Source organism: Hyperolius riggenbachi, chromosome 3 (assembly GCF_040937935.1).
Source record: "Hyperolius riggenbachi isolate aHypRig1 chromosome 3, aHypRig1.pri, whole genome shotgun sequence".
Lineage (NCBI taxonomy): Eukaryota > Metazoa > Chordata > Amphibia > Anura > Hyperoliidae > Hyperolius > Hyperolius riggenbachi.
Window position 1 is genome coordinate 398,155,532 of NC_090648.1, and position 20,761 is coordinate 398,176,292.

A 20,761-nucleotide genomic window follows, 5' to 3' on the forward strand; every position below is an offset into this window, starting at 1 on the left:
GCGGGTCCCATAGGGATGACTTTGAGCCGCACTGCATAAGACCGGAAGTACAGTATGTGCAGCTGCATGCAGTGCAGTGCGGCGATCACACCACACGCCAGCAATGTGGCAGTGGAAAGGGCCCAAAACTGCATCAGAATAAGGGGCATAAAGTCTTACACGCATTGCATTATGCTCTAGGAATGAGCAAGAATGCCTATGATGTAATTTTAACATTTCTGTTTCCAGATCTGGACTTCTGATTCCTTTTTAGATAATAGCTCACAGATACTGTATTGATAATAACTCACAAATACTTAACGGTTTATATTAACTCATAAAAACACAAGGCCATGTATGGCTCTTGAATTTGTTAATACACTGTTGTGGTTTATTACATGTGCTGTGCTTTCTAATGCTGTCTTTAAGTCTGGAATTCAGACAGGCAAAACATTTAGCACTGTTGCTGGGCAGGTTAAATATTTAGTACCCAACCACCAAAGCAGTAGCTATGTGACCTGTCTGTTGGTTAAAGCTACTAATCTAAAGGATAAGAGGGTATGTTCCCTAAACTGTGGTAAAGTATAACTCAAGCAGTAGACATACTACGTATGGTATTTAGATGCGTAAAGCATTACCACACATAGGTAATTACTGTTTGTTAGTAACGTCCATCCATCTAACATACTGCCACCGCTCCAATCTGTACTGAACTCTGCTTGACTCATTCATCTTTCTTCTTGCTCTTTCTCTGATGCCCCTCTGTCCAGCATTTCCTTGGCTACCAATTAACCAGATGATCCAGTTCAAACTCATTACCCTAACCTACAGAGCCCTCCACAATCTCTCTCCCCTGTACATATTCTCACTAGTTTACCAACCCAATTGCAATCTCAGATCTGAGCATGACCTTTTTTGTCCTCTAGAACAGTGGTTCTCAACACGTGGTTCTCGTACCCCAGGGGGTACATGAGACCTCAGCCGGGGGTACGCAGCACGATCAGCTGTGCAGGCCACTGGCGTAGTAATTGTTATGGGTCCCTTAGCCAGGAGGAGGCCCGTTGGTCCTGGCTGCCTGGGCTTTTTTTCTTTCTGTATTTTTTTCTTAAATGCAGCCCTGGGCTGTAATTTCCAATATTAAAAGATCCCCGAATGTTGTTGCAGAGAGGTAGGCAGGCAGGTGAAAGGGACTATTTTCACCTTCTGCCTCCCTGCACTCCCTGTTCCCAGCCAACACTTAGTTTATAGTTCCGGCTGAGAACAGTAACATTGCACAAGAAGTGACTCCACCCCCTCCCTTCTACAGCCGGGTCCAGAGATAACTGCAGAGCCAGAGAGGAATGCAAAGAGTGAGTGAGTCTGGCTACTGAAAGAGGTCCTACCCCCCACGCGTATAGCAGTGAGGAGAGAGCTGCACCAGCGCGGGTCATTTAAATCTGTCAGCAGAAGTATGTCTCTTTCTAGCAGCTCCACCCCCACCTCGTGCTACCACCACCTGCAGGTAATCTGTTATCTCTGGCTCCCTCTTCCTCTCGGTCCCTTTTTCATGTCAGCATGTTCTGCACACACTACTCTTCCCCCTCCCCTCTGTGGCTGTGCACACACACTCTCCTGTCTCCCTGTCCCAGCAGTGTCCTGTGTCCTCCTCCCAGCAGTGTCATGTGTCCTGTCTCCCTCTCCAAGCAGTGTCCTGTGTCCCCCTCCCAGCAGTGTCCTGTCTCCCCCTCCCAGCAGTGTCCTGTGTCCTCCTCCCAGCAGTGTACTGTGTCCTCCTCCCAGCAGTGTCCTGTGTCCCCCTCCTAGCAGTGTCCTGTCTCCCTCTCCCAGCAGTGTCCTGTCTCCCTCTCCCAGCAGTGTCCTGTATCCCTCTCCCAGCAGTGTCCTGTATCCCTCTCCCAGCAGTGTCCTGTCTCCCTCTCCCAGCAGTGTCCTGTTTCTCTCTCTCAGCATTGTCCTGTGTCCCCCTCCCAGCAGTGTCCTGTGTCCCCCTCCCAGCAGTGTCCCGTGTCCCTCTCCCAGCAGTGGGTACTTGGGTCAAAAAAGTTGAGAAACACTGCTCCTTCAGAATCATCTCCTCGCATTCACATACACAATATTACTCACGTGCCTCACCCCTCCTCTGGAATCCCTTTCCAAAACACATTTGCCACTCATCAACCTTTGAACCCTTTGAGCGCTCCATCAAAATTCACTTTTTCTGACAGGCATAACACTCTAACTTATTCCATTCCTTTTTCAACATCTGGTCAAGATATACTCCTAAAGGTGGCCACTAACGGTATAATCTTTTTCATCCAATCTTACGATTTCTATGGTAAAATGCCCAAATTATCCATTCAATATACAGTGGGATGCGAAAGTTGGGCAACCTGGTTAATCGTCATGATTTTCCTGTATAAATCGTTGGTTGTTACGATAAAAAATGTCAGTTAAATATATCATATAGGAGACACACACATGGATATTTGAGAAGTGAAATTAAATGTATTGGATTTACAGAAAGTGTGCAATAATGGTTTAAATTAAAATTAGGCAGGTGCATAAATTTTGGTACTATTGTCATTTTATTGATCCAAAACCTTTAGAACTAATTATTGGAACTCAAATTGGCTTGGTAAGCTGAGTGACCCCTGAGCTACATACACAGGTGAATCCAATTATGGGAAAGGGTATTTAAAGTGAACAAGAGACGAAGCACCCTCATGTATTTTACCATATATATCAGTGGGAACATTATAGAAAACACCTACCCTGCTGTCTGTTTAATTTTTAACTGTTCAGCTTGCTTCTAATCAGCCCTGCTAAAATCCCTGACTGAGCATTCAGTCTGGCTTTGCTAGAATGACTCAGCTATACTGATTCCTGAACAGAGCCACAAGGGGGCAGGCTTGGGCATGAAAAGACACCAGAGAAGACAGACTCGACTATAAAAATTCCTGAGCAAAGCCAGACTGAGTGCTCAGTCGGGGATTTTATCACGGCTGAGTTGTGTTTTCTCCATGCATAGCACCCCTTGTTATGCCCAAATAACCCAATTTTAGTTTCAGCAGTCCACAGCACCTTATTCCAAAATGAATCTGGCTTGTCCAAATGTGCTTTAGCATACCTCAAGCAGCTCTGTTTGTGCTGTGGGCAGAAAAAAAGACTTCCTCTGTATACAGCTTCTCCTTGTGTAAAGTGCGCCGAATGGTTGAACGATGCACAGTGACTCTATCTGCAGCAAGATGATGTTGTAGGTCTTTGGTGCTCATCTGTGGGTTGACTCTGACTGTTCTTACCATTCATCGCTTCTGTTTTTCTGAGATTTTTCTTGGTCTGCCACTTCGAGCCTTAACTTGAACTGAGCCTGTGGTCTTCCATTGCCTCAATATGTTCCTAACTATGGAAACAGACAGCTGAAATCTCTGAGACAGCTTTCTGTATCCTTCCCCTAAACCATGATGGTGAACAATATTAGTCATCAGGTCATTTGAGAGTTGTTTTGAGACCTCCATGTTGCTATTCTTCAGTGAAATTTAACAGAGGAGGGAAACTTCTGAGGACGCCGGAAGTCGGAAAAACATGTAAGGGCGGTGTTCCCTTATGAGACGCCGTCCCTCCACGCGACCGGCATCACCACCACTCCGCCCATCTGGCTATTTACCACCTCCGGACCCACGCTTCATCTAAGCATGGACTACTGCTGAGCACATCCCCGCATTAGGACTGGTAAGCTCATTCACATTTTCTCTGGCCGCGTTGTCATCTGGCGCATTACCCTCAGTGACTTACCACTCCTGAGTGGTATCCTCTTGCAGAGACTGTCACGTTGAGGATGTATGCACACTGGTCTCTTTACAAGTGAATGAACCATTCCCAATGCTGCTGATAGGGAATGGGGATGTGCTTGCTTGTATAGCTTACGCTGCTTCTTCTACAGCTACTGCCGCTAGCTGTCTTGTGGACATTACCCTGGTTAAATTACTGTTGTTGGAAAGACTGACAACATCCACACACTGGTTCACATTTATCCACAGACCCGGGCGGATGTATCCACATTATTCATGCATGAACTGCTTGCTGCTTGCAATTTCGCTCTTCCAGCTTACTTGTGGAGACTACCTGTTGCCTGGTCAAGGCGGACTCTGACATTGCATGTCCCTTTCATCCATCATAGAGTGTATGTGTATGGACAGTGTGGCAGTGGGATGCTGTGTTGACGTGGTGGGATGGCCATCTCATAGTGTTTTTAACTTGATCCTTTTTTATGTGCATTTAAGATTATGTATATCCAATAAAGTTAAAAACATTTTGAAACTTGACTATTGTCATATTCATTTGGATCACCCGCAGCCCTTTTTCCTCTCCTGGTTCTTGTGCTAGACCCCCTTAAATACTTTCTTATAATTTGATTCACCTGTGTATGTAGGTCAGGGGTCACTGACCTTACCAAGCCCATTTGAGTTCCAATAATTAGTTCTAAATGTTTTGGAATCAAAACATGACATCCTATATGATATGTTTAACTGACATTTTTCATCGTAACAACCAACGATTTATACAGGAAAAAGCATGACGATTTACAAGGTTGCCCAAACTTTCGCATCTATATATATATATATATATATATATATATATATATATATATATATATATATGTATATATATATATATATATATATATATATATATATATATATATATATATATATATATATATATATATATATATATATATATATATATATATATATATATATATATATATATATATGGGCAGCACGGTGGCGTAGTGGTTAGCTCTCTCGCCTTGCAGCGCTGGGTCCCTGGTTCGAATCCCAGCCAGGGCACTATCTGCAAAGAGTTTGTATGTTCTCTCCGTGTCTGCGTGGGTTTCCTCCGGGCACTCCGGTTTCCTCCCACATTCCAAAAACATACGGATAAGTTAATTGGCTACCCCTAACAAATTGGCCCTAGACTACAGTACTTACACTACATAATATAGACATATGGCAATGGTAGGGATTAGATTGTGAGCTCCTTTGAGGGACAGTTAGTGACAAGATATATATATATACACTGTACAGCGCTGCGTAATATGTCGGCGCTATATAAATACTAAATAATAATAATAATAATAATAATAATAATAATAATAATAATAATAATAATAATAATAATAATAATAATAATAATAAATATATATATATATATATATATATATATATATATATATATATTTTCTATGTTATAATGTACCCCATGTTTGTTTTTTACTTTGTACAGCACCACAGAATATGTTGGCACTTTATAAATCAATACTAATAATATAAGTAACAGTGACTTGCCTCATGTCTCTGGTATGTTTGCACCTTTTATGCACTGTATAAACTGTGTGTTAAACTCTATTAACCTCTGTATGCGGTATTGCTGTACTGCGTAAATCTTTATGCATGCTATTCTGATTACCTCAGTTTAGTGAATATACCCCAAGTTCATTCTTGAATACAAGTTGAGCTTGTGTACAAGTCAACTTCAATGTTTGACCCTCTTCAAAAATGTTTCTATAAATCTGATCAAATTTCCTGTTTGTTTGTTTGTTTGTTTTTTCCTTTATAAGTTAGTCGGGAGTGGTGGATTTTTCTGATCAATTTTTATGAAAAATTGATGTTGTAGGGTAGATTGTCAATTTCTTGATGTATAGACCCAAGCAATTTCCAATAATGTTTCGTCATATTTTGGGAAAAACAAAACATGTGTTTGATACATTGGTCAGATTTTTCAAATGTTACAATCAATCACAAAAATTATTTGTAACTCTGGAAATGAAAAGAAATATAAATTGTACGGCATGTGGCCTTCTTAAAGAGAACCTGAACTGAAAATAAAAAAAGTCTAAATAAACTAACACAGGTCATACTTGCCTCCCATGCAGTCTGCTCATCAATCTCTTTCTCCTCACCTGCATCCTTTTTGTCCATTGTGATCGATGGAATTCTCTGTCTTCCATTTTGAAAATGGCCATTACACCATAGCAGCTTCCTGGTCAGCAGACTTTTAAACTGTTATATTACCCACTTGAGCAATAGGGAAACATGGACATTACCTTGCACATTCAGTTGTAACTGACAGCAGCTGATATATAACTGACAGCAACTGATATATTTCAGTTCTGACAAAATCTTGTCAGAACTGGAAGGGATCACTGTAATAAGAAAATGGTGAGCTTCTAAGAGGAACTGATGGTGAGATAAGTATGTAATATTCATTTGCAGCTAAATCATGTATTTATTTTAAATAATTTTACTCAGTTCAGGTTATTACTCATTATAGTTATTGCCTGCACTGGGGGACTAGTAGGAGTTAACAGCAGCAATTGGGTACCAGGAACAGGAAGGGGAGCAACACTGCACTGTATTGCAGCCATTAGCCCCTCCTAGCCACCAAATAAAGCCAATAACTTCTCTAGGTCTTTATGTGCAGCCATTAACCCTCTTGGTCCTCAAGTACAGTAATTATCCACTCCTCCTCTTTCAAAGAAAGCAAAGTGGGCAGTATATTACTCCCTCCCTAGGTAATTAGAGCAGCCAGTATATCTCCCCCTTGCCCTCTCTGGTGCTTGGTGTGGTCAGCATCTGTTCCCATGCCACCCCCAAGGTAATCAGTGCAGCGAGTCTGACCCGGCACCCCAGCAGAGCCGGATCATGCAAAAGGCAAACCTAGGCAGTTGCCTAAGGCCTGAAAAAAATCTAGGGGCCTGGTGGATGCTAGCCCCCACCCCCACAAATCTTACTAAAAAAGCTTATCATCAGCAGTGTGCAGAAATTGCAATTATGCCTAGGGCCCCACTTCACCTTAATGCTTTTTCTGTCCCCTCCCCCAGGTAGTAAATGCAGCCAGAATTTGTTAATTAAACTACTGAAAACAGAGTGTGCGTGTGTGTGTGTGAAGGGGGGGGGGGGATATATGGGGTCATTCACACTGTAAATACTAAACAAAGCTAGCACTAATCAGCCCTTTACAAGGCCATCCTTATCTAAAAAAGCTAGCATTTTGATAGTACATGTAAACATGCTGACTGCTAGAGGTGTAAAAGGGAGAAAGAAAAATTTGCTTCAAACCCTTCAGTTATCAGAAATTTGAGTATAAGCCTACCCTACACTTTGTTTAGTGTAGAGTCTAAATGTATCAACTTATAGATGAGGAATTACAGTAAACACTTTTTTTCTAAATAAGCAGAAAAATAGCTTTTACAGCTAGCAATGTTACCTATTGACTTTTAAGTCTCCATGTTTGAGATGTACAAACAGCTGGAAATAATTTAGCAAAATCTCATCGTCTACTACCTCCAGCTTCTGGAGGTCACTGTTAAGAATTCTTTGTCTATCCCTCAAATTAATGAGCTGACTTTAAAAGAGCACTGTAACATGAAATCCTAATGCATAGCCATTTCCAGCCAGGCGCTATGCCCGGCTAATATTGGGGAGTGACTGGCTGAAGAGGCGCAGAGCAATTGGCAGCATAGCATGTCTAGAAGTGTGCATCCCCAGTAAACTGCAGCTGCAGCTGGAAGCTCTCACCTCCACCATTAGCTCCAGAGATGTCAGTCTATCCACTCACTGCTGCCTCTAGTGGTCGGCATCTCCTGCTACATGCCACGTGTAAATGACGTGACTTGAGAGAGTAGCCTCAATTCACTAAGGTTTGGTAAAATACTGCATCCGGAATTTTACACTTTTTCTCCAAATTCGCAAAGATTTACCAAGTGTGGTAGTTCTTTAATTTACCAAACAAACATGCTTCAATTCACTAAGCCCTGCTCTTTAAGTCTCACTTTCCAGCTGGGGAGCTGTCAATGGTCAGGCAGGAAGCTGTGAGTCTGTGTGCATGAGCCAGGGTTTTCTTTCCAGTGCATGCCTGGCATCCCTTTAAATGTGCTGCAGCCACCAGAGGGAGCTCTTCTGAATAAAGATATACAGATATTCACATCTAAAGGGATGCAGAAAATCCTTATACATGTCTTATATGTCTCCTTCCCCTGCTCTGCCAGAGCGAAGTCCCATCCTCCAGGGTATAGGACCAAATCAGATGAAAAGCAGGGCTCTCCCTCTTGGCTGTCTGCTACACCTGTAAACAGGCAAGTCGTTAGGGCTGTAGATCCGGGGCTAGCGCTCTGGATCTCTGCCCATTGTGCCCCGAACCTCAGGGCATGTGGTGCCCCAAACCAAAACAGTGGCATTCGTTGCTATGGCCACGCCGCTCTCTGCTCCCCCTCCTTGCACTGCAGTGGCCAGGGTGCTACTGGTAACAAGCCACTCTGCCCCTTCTCCCTGTCATTTCTTCTGCAGTGTGTTCTCCTCTTCTCTTTTTTTCCCTCCCTTGGAATGGGCCCTGGCTGATGATGTCAGAGGGTGTGATAATTCAATGAGAGTGCACTACAGTGGGACTGAGGGCCATGAGGAGTGATGGAGCACGCTTCTGGTGCAGAGATGCAAACATAGGGGGAGAACAGTCACAGCTAGGGCCAGCCAGGAAGTCAGGACACAGGAAGGTTGCAGCTGTGGCAACTAGTATATTAACCCTGTGCGTTGCGGCAGGGCCGGTTCAAGTAACAATTGGGCCCTAGGGCAAAATTAGCCTGGGGGCCCCCAACAGACACCCCAGACCAAAAAGCCTCATTAGAGGTCCTTTGTTGCAGCCAAACTTCCCTCCTGGGCCCCTGAGCTGGCTGCTGATCCTCCCCCAATCACCTCCCAACTTAACAGGCTCTGCAGAGTCCCTGGGGAGCAACAGCTAAGATAGGGGAGGGACAACTTGGGGGCCCCTACAGGCTCTGATGCCCTCGGGCAATTGCCCATTTTTGAAGAATGTGTGAAGGTCTGCAGCAATGTTCCTATCTATGCCCATCCGCCCTGCTGTCTTTCTCTCTGTGTGTTGTGTGAATGATATCTGTGTTTTTAGGTGTGTGAATGTATTTTGCTTCAGTCCATGTCCCTTCTTGCGTTTGTGTGTGTATGTGTGTGTGGTGCGGTATGTGTGCATGTGGTGTGTATGTGCCTGCATATGTACAGTGTGTGTGTGGACAGTGTGTGTGTTTTTATGTGTGTGAATGTATTTTGCTTCAGTCCATGTCCATGCTTGCGTGTGTTTGTGTTGTGTGCGTGCGTGTGTGTTTGTGTACAGTGTGTGTGTGTATGAATGTATTTTGCTTCAGTCCATGTCCCTGTGTGTGTGTGTGTGTGTGTGTGTGTGTGTGTGTGTGTGTGTGTGTGTGTGTGTGTGTGTGTCAGTCAGTCAGTGAGTGTGCGTATGGTGTGTGTTATTTTGCTTCAGTCCATGTCCCTGCGTGTGTTTTTCTGTTATTCCATCTTAGTACAATTGAATGGGAATAGGCAAGCACAACAAAAATTGCATAGCAAGTGTAGCTTAAAACTGTTATCTCGTGTCTGTAGGTACCTCTCCTCTTACAATGTTGTCACAGATTTTAACATGATGCACAGACTCAAATCACATGGTCAACACAGTGGTGTAGTGGTTAGCACTCTCGCCTCATGCTGGGGTGCACCTCTGTCCACCACATCACAACAGTGTGCTCAAGTCGGGAAGGGGGTGGGGGGGAGGTGGATTTTTATACCTTCGCCCTGGGAGCTATTTAGCCTAGAAACTGCCCTGACTTTGTCTGGCTTAGTGTGTGAGTGTGTGTGTGTGTGTGTGTGTGTGTGTGTTGTCTCTTTCTGTGCCCCATCCTGCGTGTGTGTTTGTGTCCCATCCTCTGTATGTGTATGCCTCTCTCTGTGCCCTATCCTCCTCCGTGTGTGTGCCTCTGTGTCCCATCCTTTGTGTGCGCCTCTCTCTGTGTCCCTATCTCTGTGTCCCATCCTCTGTGTATGTCTCTCTCTCTCTCTGTGACCCATCCTCTGTGTGTGTCTCTCACTCTATGTCCTATCCTCTGTGTTTCTCACTCTGTTCTCATCTATATAACACTTACATCTTCTACAACACTTTATAGGGTACATAGTCATATCAGTGAATGTCCTCAGAGAAGCTCCCAATATATAATTCCTACCATAGCCATAGTCTATTGTTATCCAATATCATTATTATTACTAGTGACCTAAGCCTGTTTAAAAATGGGCTCTAGGTCTGTCACCACCACGTGCGTGCACGCCTGCCCACTTCGCCGGCTTGTCCTGTGTCCTGTCCCAACGGCTTTCAGTGCAGGACATGCGCAGTAGTGCAAAAGCACTGACACAGGGACAGGACGCAGGGACATTGTAGATTATTATTTAGGATTATTATTATTATTATTTTATCCATTTATTTATTTATATAGCTGTTACTCTGTATTTCTACTTATAGTAAACTCGCTGTAGCGTGTGCCATTCATATTTAGGATTATTATTATTATTATTTTATCCATTTATTTATTTATATAGCTGTTACTCTGTATTTCTACTTATAGTAAACTCGCTGTAGCGTGTGCCATTCATTTCTACCCCCAGTGTGCCATTTATTTCTACCCCCAGTATGTACATTTTAAGCTCTTACTCTGTACCCGTACTACCTGTACTGACCAAAAACTAGCTGCTGCTTGTGCTGATCCCTGCTACCTCCAATATGTACAGTATTAGCTGTAAAGCCTGGTACACACATACAGTTTTGATTAGCCAGTCTACAATTTCACAATACTTCTAGGCAGGGCTGGGCCGAGGCATAGGCTGGAGAGGCTCCAGCCTCAGGGTGCAGTGTAGGAGGGGGCGCACAATTCATTCAGCTGTCATTCCTAATTGTGTATGAAGGAGAAAGAAATAAGAAAAGGGGATACATAGCAGTGACTGCAAGCCAGATAACTGTATATTAAGGTGTTGGGGAGGATGTGGGCCCTGTGGCCCTCTTAGTCTAATAGCAATCAGTGTGTGACAGCTGGGGTGGGAGGGATGGAGGGGCGCACTTTGATGTCTCAGCCTTGGGTGCTGGAGGACCTTGTCCCGGCTCTGCTTCTAGGTATTGTGAAAGCTTAGCTCTGTATATAGTATTCAAAGTCTGTTGGCTGTCATACATGGAGGTAGTAAAATTGGTCAGTGATTGGCCAGTCAAAACTGAATGTGTATGCATCTTTACTTATACTTATTTTTAACTTATTTTAAATGTTATACTTATATTAAACTATCTAATTAAAGGATAGGTGGCTCCATCCAACATTTTGCTGGTCATGGCTATCTTTAGGTTACACCATTGTTAAGTTCATGTAATTTGATCCCACCCATGTCCACGCCCACTCCCTGCATGATCACACCCATTTTTGCCACAGCACAAGCTGCAGGTTGTCCCTGCCTGGGGCCCATGGATGCTCCAGATCTCCTAGGGTCCTAGCAACGCCCCTGACTGTTACCGCATGGAGAGTGTGAGATATCGGCTGGTCAGAGCTGGAAGTAAATAGCGAACACTTTTGCTTGATTAACCAAATGCTTTAATCTTTGTGATTTTTTTTACATTTCTTTAGGTATTTACTGCACAAGTCGGTAATTTACCTCAATGGTCGGTCATTTTTTCAGTGCGGTAAAAGGTTTATGAATTGACATTTGGCAAGGGGATTAGTAAAGCTGTTTTCTGCATTACTGACTGCAGTAATGCTTAGTGAATTAAGGCCAGTGAGATGCAGGGAGACGTCACTGGAGCGCATGTGGAGGTGAGATATACATGGCTTCCAGCTGAGTGCAGACTCTGTAGTGTACTGAGCCCAAGGGAGCATAGGACTGATGGGCGGGGAGGGACACTGGACCAGGGGGAACACTGGACAGGGGAAAACGCTGGACAGGAGGGAGCACAGGACAGGGGGGGAAATGCTGGACCAGGAGAAACGCTTGACGGGGAGAGCACAGGTTGGGGGAAACTCTGGAAAGAGGGGAAACACTGGACATGGGAGCAGTGGACCAGGGGAAACACTTGAAAGGGAGAGCACAAGACGGGCGTTAACACTGGACTAGGGGAAACGCTTGACAGGGGGAGCACGGTACAGGAGGAAGCTTAGGACAGAAGAGAGCTTGGGAGGTGGGATACTCTGCATATACTGGGCTGAGGAACAAAGTACAGGTGGCCACTAGACACCAGGGAAGCTATATGAGGGAGGAAGGGGGGGACAAATAAACAGCAATAAACACCAAGGAATCATAAGAGGAGGGAGGACACTAGACCACCAGGGAAGGCTGTATGAGGAGCTCGGACCACTGGCAGTGATCTCTGTATAGGAAGGAACATCTAGACTGGCAGGGAATGCTGTATGGGGAAAATTTCCTGTCTCACTCTTTTTTTATGCCGTCCAGCTTGAAAAATATTCTTTGGAGAACACTGCTAATGATCATCAAATTTTACACATCTGCAAATATTGGCTAGTCTTATAAATGTATTTTTGTCGTTACAGTTACAGTTGGAAATTGCTGCTGAAGTCACTACTTCATTGTTAGTATCAAGTGGAGTCCCTACTTAATAGTTAGTGTCATGTGGATAATGTTTCTTATTCACAGCAACAGTTTGTATCTGCATTCTGTAAGTGCATTATTTTTAGATTTGTTCTGAAGAGTTTACCTTTTCCAGATAAGTATAGCTCCATGTTTTTCCATCAGCAAATGACCGAGAAATTATTCTACCCTGTTTATCCATTTCAGTTCTTTCACTCATAGCCCCACGCTGAAGTCCAGACAAGCGGCCATTGAAAAAATAAGACACATTGACAGGAGCAAGACCGCTGCTTGGAAGCCACAGAAGAGGTCGTCCAAGTTGATCATAGACTATTCTGAGTGTAAACTTTCGATGATCATCATATATTTTTTCAGTATGAGAATTCCTGTCAAAATCTATAGACAGTAAGTTTCTCCCATGAACCTATGAGAAGAGATAAATAAGAACATCATTTTTTTAAAAAAACATTATCAAAAACTTATCCTAAAAGATAATTGGAGCTGGAGTGTCAGAATCTCATATTAATGCAGAGAAATGATCATCCCCCTAGCCTAGACTGTACAGAGTGTACAAATGTTAAATGGTTTGCAGATAATTTGAGGGAATTTCAAGATTCGTGAGTAAATTAGATTGTGTACTTTTGTGTTATTGTTGGAGGTGAGCTGTTTATTCCTACAAGCATAGCCGGCCTTTGACCTGAGCGACTGGAGCGGTTGCTCAGGGCGCCGGCTTCCACGGGGGCGCATATAGCTGGTTGCCTATACTGAGGGCACCAACACCTGGCTACCTATACTGGAGGCACCTACTCCTGGCTACCTATGGGGGTGATGGAGACCTTCAACTGACTTCCTATACTGGGGGCACCTATGCTTGGCAACCTATATTGAGGGTACCTACACATGAGATCCTATACTGGGGGCACCTATACCTGCCTATACTTAGTCTGAGGGCATTTTTTTGGGGGGGCGAACTGCGGCTATAACGCGTAGTGCTGTGCTATCATTCTATATGGGGGGTGGGGGGCTAACTGTCCCACTGAATGTTTTCATTAATATTACTGAAAAGTTCTAGTCTTCATTTTTAAGTGTATTCAGGATAATGCACTCTTTCCATCCATTCATGGTTATTAACCACCCTGGCGTTCTATTAAGATCGCCAGGGCGGCTGCGGGAGGGTTTTTTTTAAATAAAAAAAAAAACTATTTCATGCAGCCAACTGAAAGTTGGCTGCATGAAAGCCCACTAGATGGTGCTCCGGAGGCGTTCTTCTGATCGCCTCTGGCGGCCAAAAGTAACACGGAAGGCCGCAATGAGCGGCCTTCCGTGTTTTGCTTACTTTGTCGCCATGGCGATGAGCGAAGTGACGTCATGGACGTCAGCCGATGTCATGACGTCAGCCGCCTCCGATCCAGCCCTTAGCGCTGGCCGGAACTATTTGTTCCGGCTGCGCAGGGCTCAGGCGGCTGGGGGGACCCTCTTTCGCCGCTGCTCGCGGCGGATCGCCGCAGAGCGGCGGCGATCAGGCAGCACACGCGGCTGGCAAAGTGCCGGCTGCGTGTGCTGCACTTTATTTGATCAAAATCGGCCCAGCAGGGCCTGAGCGGCACCCTCTGGCGGTAATGGACGAGCTGAGCTCGTCCATACCGCTAAGGTATTTTTCTATTATACATATGTGATGTGTCACGGAGATCTGAGCATTTGGTGTCATATGTCACGGCGTCAAAAAGGTTGGGAACCACTGTCCTAGGAGATATCTCAGGAGAAAAGCTGAATTGCATATGGGCCTGTGTGTGTGTGTGTGTGTGTGTGTGTGTGTGTGTGTGTGTGTGTGTGTGTGTGTGTGTGTGTGTGTGTGTGTGTGTGTGTGTGTGTGTGTGTGTGTGTGTGTGTGTGTGCGCATGCGTGAAGAGGATGAAGGGGGGCACAAAAATCAGGTTTTGCTCAGGGCGCTGTGAAACCTAAGGCCGGCCCTGCCTACAAGGTTAAGAATGAGATAGTATTGAAGAAATGTTCACATGTTATGTAGTAATTGTTGTGTTAGTAAGTTTAACCATCTAAGGTCAAGATACACTGCTAAAACTAAAAGCCTGCTTTATACGCAAAATGTTAATCACATAGTGTTCACACATATCTAATAAGCTGCTCAATAATATACACTCAATTTCCGATTGTATTAAAACAGCAGGCCTTAAGCCTTGTGCCTGCTACTACCACATATAAACACAAGGGGCATCTCGATAACCCTATCTAAAAATAAAAGTGAAGTCAGGTACGTGTATCTTTAGAAATGTTATAAAAAGAACATGACTTCATGTAAAATCCCCTACCCCGATGCCATATTGGAAAAATTACAATAAAAAGGCCTGGCAGGCTAGCACATTTGAGCATCAAGCCTGAAACTCTACTGAGATCGATTGAGGCCTAGCAAGAGACTACCTTCCATTGTGATTCTGAAACCCAAGAGAGGTAATATGCAATTATTCTTGGTGAATTTATTGACAATAGCTATATAAAAGTTAAAGACTTGTCATTTTCACACTTCAGCAGTTTTTTGAGTTTTTTAGATAACTTTTTTTTTTATGCTTTATTTCATATACATCAGTAAGCATTACTGTTCGAATGCAAATGCAAGCTTAGAGATAATTACCAAGCTTTGATTGATTAAGATATATCTACTTTAAGTTCTTTATATAAGAATAGAACTTCATATATCATTTTTTAAGGATAAAGCTATATTGTGTGTACCATACACTGTACAATCTCGAGACAATAATTATCGATGAAGGATAAAAGCTACAGCAGAATATTTGCTATATTGAAATGGACTCTTTTAACTAAAGGAACTTTGAAAATGTATTTTTGGATGAAAATGTATTCTTTGGATGATTGACAACAACTGGAGAGATTTATATTCCTGTATATATATATATATATATATATATATATATATATATATATATATATATATATATATATATATATATGCTTTATCTATTTTTCTTAACAAGATAATTTTATAATATTCAACAGCTGAGTGTTGCGTTTTTCTTTCAGAGGTAAACCTGTTAACCTATAAATATTCTGTTTATAGTGAGCAACGCACCCACCACTACTGTCTAATTTTTGTTATGACGACCTCAAGGCTGGCCCTTTGAGGTAGTTAGTAATCATTTTAAGCAGATATCGATCAGATATTTGACAGATGGCACCCCAGATGTGTTAACAGGTTCCCTGAAAATACATATATTCACATGATGGAAATATAGATCATTGTGAATTTTCCCGGGAAATAAGCAAGCAAACTTTTATATATATATATATATATATATATATATATATATATATATATATATATATATAGTCAGAAATGTAAACTGCAACCATAATTTGAAGCAAAGAAGGAAGAATTCTTATGCTTTTTAATCTCAGAGAGGAGATTTTTTTTTTTTACAAGCACACTCATGCTACGGTCTATAGAATACTTTGATAAATAACAGTTGGACGTTATTTTTTGTCTGAGAAGAAAAGAGCTATCTACACATCCCTATATATCTCTGAAGAAAGATTCAAGCAGGATGAATCTAGCAGCTTTCTTTCAAATACAACATACCGTTGAGATCTCACAAATACAAAGGAAATGTTGGAGAGATATACGGACAATGTTTATATTCAGCGACACTAAAAGGAAAATTGTGCGCAATAGATGACTCTAGCATAAGGACATACCGTATCCTTTATTAAGAAGAAGAGAAACAGTTTTTTTTTTTTTTTTTACAAGATACTTTTATGAGAAGTACAGTACTTTATAACGGACAAGTAAGCACATATTGTGATGAAGCAAATTCCTGGTTTTTCTTCAAGCTAACATATAAATGCAATGACTAAGTACAAGCTTGAATGCAGCGGACTTTATAACTAGATTGTTATTCATTTTTTACTTTGTCTCTACTGTGTCAGAGACCACGTATTATCAGAAAGGTTTACGAAGACAAAACAAAATCTCTGAGCAACTCACAGCTCGAAGGAGACAACAAGTTTTACAGATATTTTTCAGCTGAAAGTTGGAAAAAAAAAGGAGTCTGATCCTTGAAAACACGCAATCTACATGACATTTTACCAAGCCACCATGCTGTATAAAGTTCATGCCATCGAGATAATAAGAAGTTAAATTTCAACGCCAGATGAAAATGTTCCGTGTTTAAACATCTAGCAAAGACACAGAGCTCAGCAAAGACTGTCAGCGAGAAGCTGCAGGGATTAATAAACAAAGTCTTATACACAGCGTGCTCACCCCCGCCTTTATAGTAAAACACAGCAAATGAACATTCTAGCGATTTTTTTTCTTTGTTTTTTACAAGTTTTATATATAAAAATATAAGGAACAGTTTATGCCATAGAAAGATAGAAAGATAGTACAAGGTGCAATCATGAAGATTCAGGTTTTTTATTTTATTTTATTTATTTTTCATTATTTATTTATTTTTATTAAAAAAGCCAAAGTTTTGTGCAAGGAGTGATGAAGACTCAGATATAGGGCTGAGACAGTTAGGTATCACACACATATATTAAAGTATAATAAGAGAAGATTTTTATTTTTATGTAGTTTGTACCCTCAAAGGGGGGAATTCTATATATTTTGAGGCTAGAATCGTACAGAGAAGCATTAAGGCATCCTACACATCAGCATCGGCGTCCGCACATAGAGCCAGGGGGGTGCCGCTTCCTCCCCCTGGCCGCCCGCTGCCCCCCCCCCCCCTGGCCGCCGCTCACCCCCCTGTAGCCGCCGCTCACCCCCTCCTGGCCATTGCGTCAGACCTCGATCAGGCGGCGACCAATAGTGCGGGCGCTAGGAACCAGCGCCCGCACTGATATGTGGAAGTGACATCACTTCCGCATATAGAGCGGGTGCGTCCGACGCCCGTACTTACTGGTCGGGTCGCCGCTGATCGAGGTCTGAAGTTGCTGCAAGGTGAGGGGGGAAGAGCGGTGGCTAGAGAGAGGGGGCACCTGTCACTCGCTGCCTAAAGGGGTCCCTGTCACCCGCTGCCTAAAGGGGCTCCCTGTCACCCGCTGCCTAAAGGGGTCCCTGTCACCAGCTGCCTAAAGGGGTCCCTGTCACCAGCTGCCTAAAGGGGTCCCTGTCACCTGCTGCCTAAAGGGGTCCCTGTCACCTGCTGCCTAAAGGGGTCCCTGTCACCAGCTGCCTAAAGGGGTCCCTGTCACCAGCTGCCTAAAGGGGTCCCTGTCACCTGCTGCCTAAAGGGGTCCCTGTCACTCGCTGCCTAAAGGGGTCCCTGTCACTCGCTTCCTAAAGGTGTCCCTGTCACTCGCTGCCTAAAGGGGTCCCTGTCACTCGCTTCCTAGAGGGGTCCCTGTCACCCGCTGCCTAAAGGGGGTCTCCCTGTCTCCCGCTGCCTAAAGGGGGTCTCCCTGTTACCCGCTGCCTAAAGGCGGGTCTCCCTGTCACCCGCTGCCTAAAGGGGGATCTCCCTGTCACCTGCTGCCTAAAGGGGGTCTCCCTGTCACCCGCTGCCTAAAGGGGGTCTCCCTGTCACCCGCTGCCTAAAGGGGGTCTCCCTGTCACCCGCTGCCTAAAGAGGTCCCTGCCACCCGCTGCTTAACCTGGGGGGTCCCTGTCACTCGCTGCCTAAAGGGGTCCCTGTCACTCGCTGCCTAAAGGGGTCCCTGTCACTCGCTGCCTAAAGGGGTCCCTGTCACTCGCTGCCTAAAGGGGTCCCTGTCACTGCCTAACCTGGGGGTCCCCTGTCACTACCTTACTGGGGGTCCCTGTCACTACTTTACTGGGGGGGTCCTTGTCACTTCCTAACCTGGGGGTTCCTGGCGCTACCTAAACTAGGGGGAAGCATTTACTTCAACTAGCCAAGCACAGCCCAGCATCACCGCCAGCCAACCCAGCCACAGCATCACCGCCAGCCAACCAAGCTGGTGACAGTTGGTGTGTTTACTGGACTGATTGGAACAGGAGGACTAACCCTAATAAACTCGCAAAATATAGAATTGCTTGCTGGACTATTTGATAATGTTACAGACTAAATATTTCAGACTATTGGAATAGTGAACGAAGAGTTAAAATGGCATACTAAAATGTTGGCTCAGCATACTCTAGTGTTAAACTTGTTAACTGCAGCACAAGGAGGGACATGTGCAATTGTAGGAGCAGCGTGTTGCAACTTCATACATCAAAACTATAGTGAAATAATAGAAGGGCACTTGAAACATATGGAAGAAGTGAAAGCCGCCTTCAGAAAGAGAAATCCAGAAATAGTATCATTGGAGTTTCTCAACCCAGTTAATTGGTTTTCCGGATGGATTGGAAACATGTCATTCAAACCTGGCATCACAGACCCTACTCCACAAATAAACTCATGCTTAGCTGAGCTTCAGGAGTGGATGAATATGAATTGGCTAAAACTTAATACTGACAAAACTGAGGTACTTGTTATCGAGGGCCAGGGCTCAACAGCAAAGCAGCCCCAGTCTCAACCAACACCGCTAAGGGTAGGGAGCTCGGACCTGAAAAACTCAGACTGTGTGCGCAGCCTGGGAGTACTGATTGATAGAAAATTAAGCTTCAGGAATCAAATCTCAGCTGTTGTGAAACACTCCTTCTTTCATCTAAGGAATATTGCAAAGATTAAACACCTAATTCCTTCAGAGGATCTTCCAACCCTAGTCCATGCCTTTGTCACATCAAGGTTAGACTACTGCAACGCCCTCTACACAGGCCTGCATAAGAAAGACTTACGCCGCCTGCAATTAGTACAGAATGCCGCCGCAAGGCTGGTAACGAGCCAACCCCGCCATTGCCACATAACACCAACCCTGAGCTTACTCCACTAGCTACCGATAAAATGGAGAATTCTGTTTAAGATTGGCTTACTGACATTCAAATCCTTGCACAATCTGGGCCCTGGATACCTGAAGGACTTGTTGCAACTGCATCACACCCCCCACAATCTTAGATCAAAAGGACGCAACACCATGGTCACCCCCAGAGTCCACCTCAAAACCTTTGGAGATAGAGCCTTTTGTCATGCTGCCCCTACACTTTGGAACTCCCTGCCACACCCAATCAGGACAGCTCCATCCCTGGAAGCATTTAAGTCTAAACTGAAAACCTACCTCTTTAGTCTGGCATTCATGAACATCTGACTATCTCCTCTGTAACACAACCCAGCCTGCAACCCTGTATTAATCTGAGACACAACTATGCGCTTTGAGTCCTATGGGAGAAAAGCGCTTTACAAATGTTATTGTATTATGCTAAATACAATTCTTTGTATTATCATTGTTGGAATCGCCATATACATAGGCATTCATTTGTTTTTTTGTTGCATCAATAAAATGACAACTACCTCTAATACCACAGAATAAGAATGGAGAAGAGTACTACTTTAGTCAGAAGAAGAAGAATATCATGAGAGACATTCAGATAAATGTTCTAGCAGACGTATCAGAAAGAGACAGCTTTGCTAGCTAGTTGAAGAAATTGTTCATGAAAAGTGCCTCTGTTATTATCAAACTAATTGATACTAAACTATCCCATTATTTTCATCATTGGAGAAAAAAAACCCCATATAACATACCAAAATTCACATACAAAGATTCTCACAGACTACATCATGACTTTCAAAAGACTTTAAAATGATCAATTCAAGAGAAAGAGTTACTCCATAATACTGGAAAGATGAAACATGAAGTGGAGAAGCACCTTCAACAATGTGAAGTTAATAAATGTGATTCATGAAGAACATATTTGAAATAGGTTTACTACAACTGGATACATTGCAAATTGCATTTCCAAGAACTTTTTAATGTCTAAGCTCTCAATATATCTACATCAAATGTAAGATGACATCACAACATGGGATCCTGCTGAGGAACTACACAGCATTTTTATATAGGTGAACTACACACACTTTGTTCTGCTACATACCATTTGTGAAAGAAACCTTGTGGTATAAGAAAGGGGTCATTAACTGTATTAATACATAATACTAACCAACAAACTAATTAACCTGTTGTAAGCTAACAATAAAATCTTAAATGCATTGTGCTCTAAAAGCATTCAGGAGTCACATCCCATCACATCAATGGTATAATTCCGGTTTATACATTTTGAACTTTAAGTTTCACCACATGTCTTAAAATGGGAAACTACACTTTAGAGACCCCTGATAATAAGCTACATCTGATATTCAATGAACCTGATGTTCCACCAATCACGTATAATGCTACAAAGATACCTGTCTGTACAGAAGAGGTTTGGAGATCTGGACCGATCAATCCTCCATCATCGGATGATGAAGGTTCCGATACACCTG

At 43.3% G+C, this 20,761-nt stretch overlaps 1 protein-coding gene across 6 annotated transcripts in view; it reads right to left on the reverse strand.

Moving 5' to 3' along the window:
- TENM2 (teneurin transmembrane protein 2) overlaps positions 1–20,761 on the reverse strand; it is a 4,210,084-nt gene that overhangs the window by 293,479 nt on the left and 3,895,844 nt on the right. For all 6 annotated transcript variants that reach the window (XM_068277420.1, XM_068277423.1, XM_068277418.1 and 3 more), the window contains one exon: positions 12,544–12,840. In XM_068277420.1, coding sequence (XP_068133521.1) covers positions 12,544–12,840 — 297 coding nt within the window. The remainder of the gene's footprint in view (positions 1–12,543; positions 12,841–20,761) is intronic.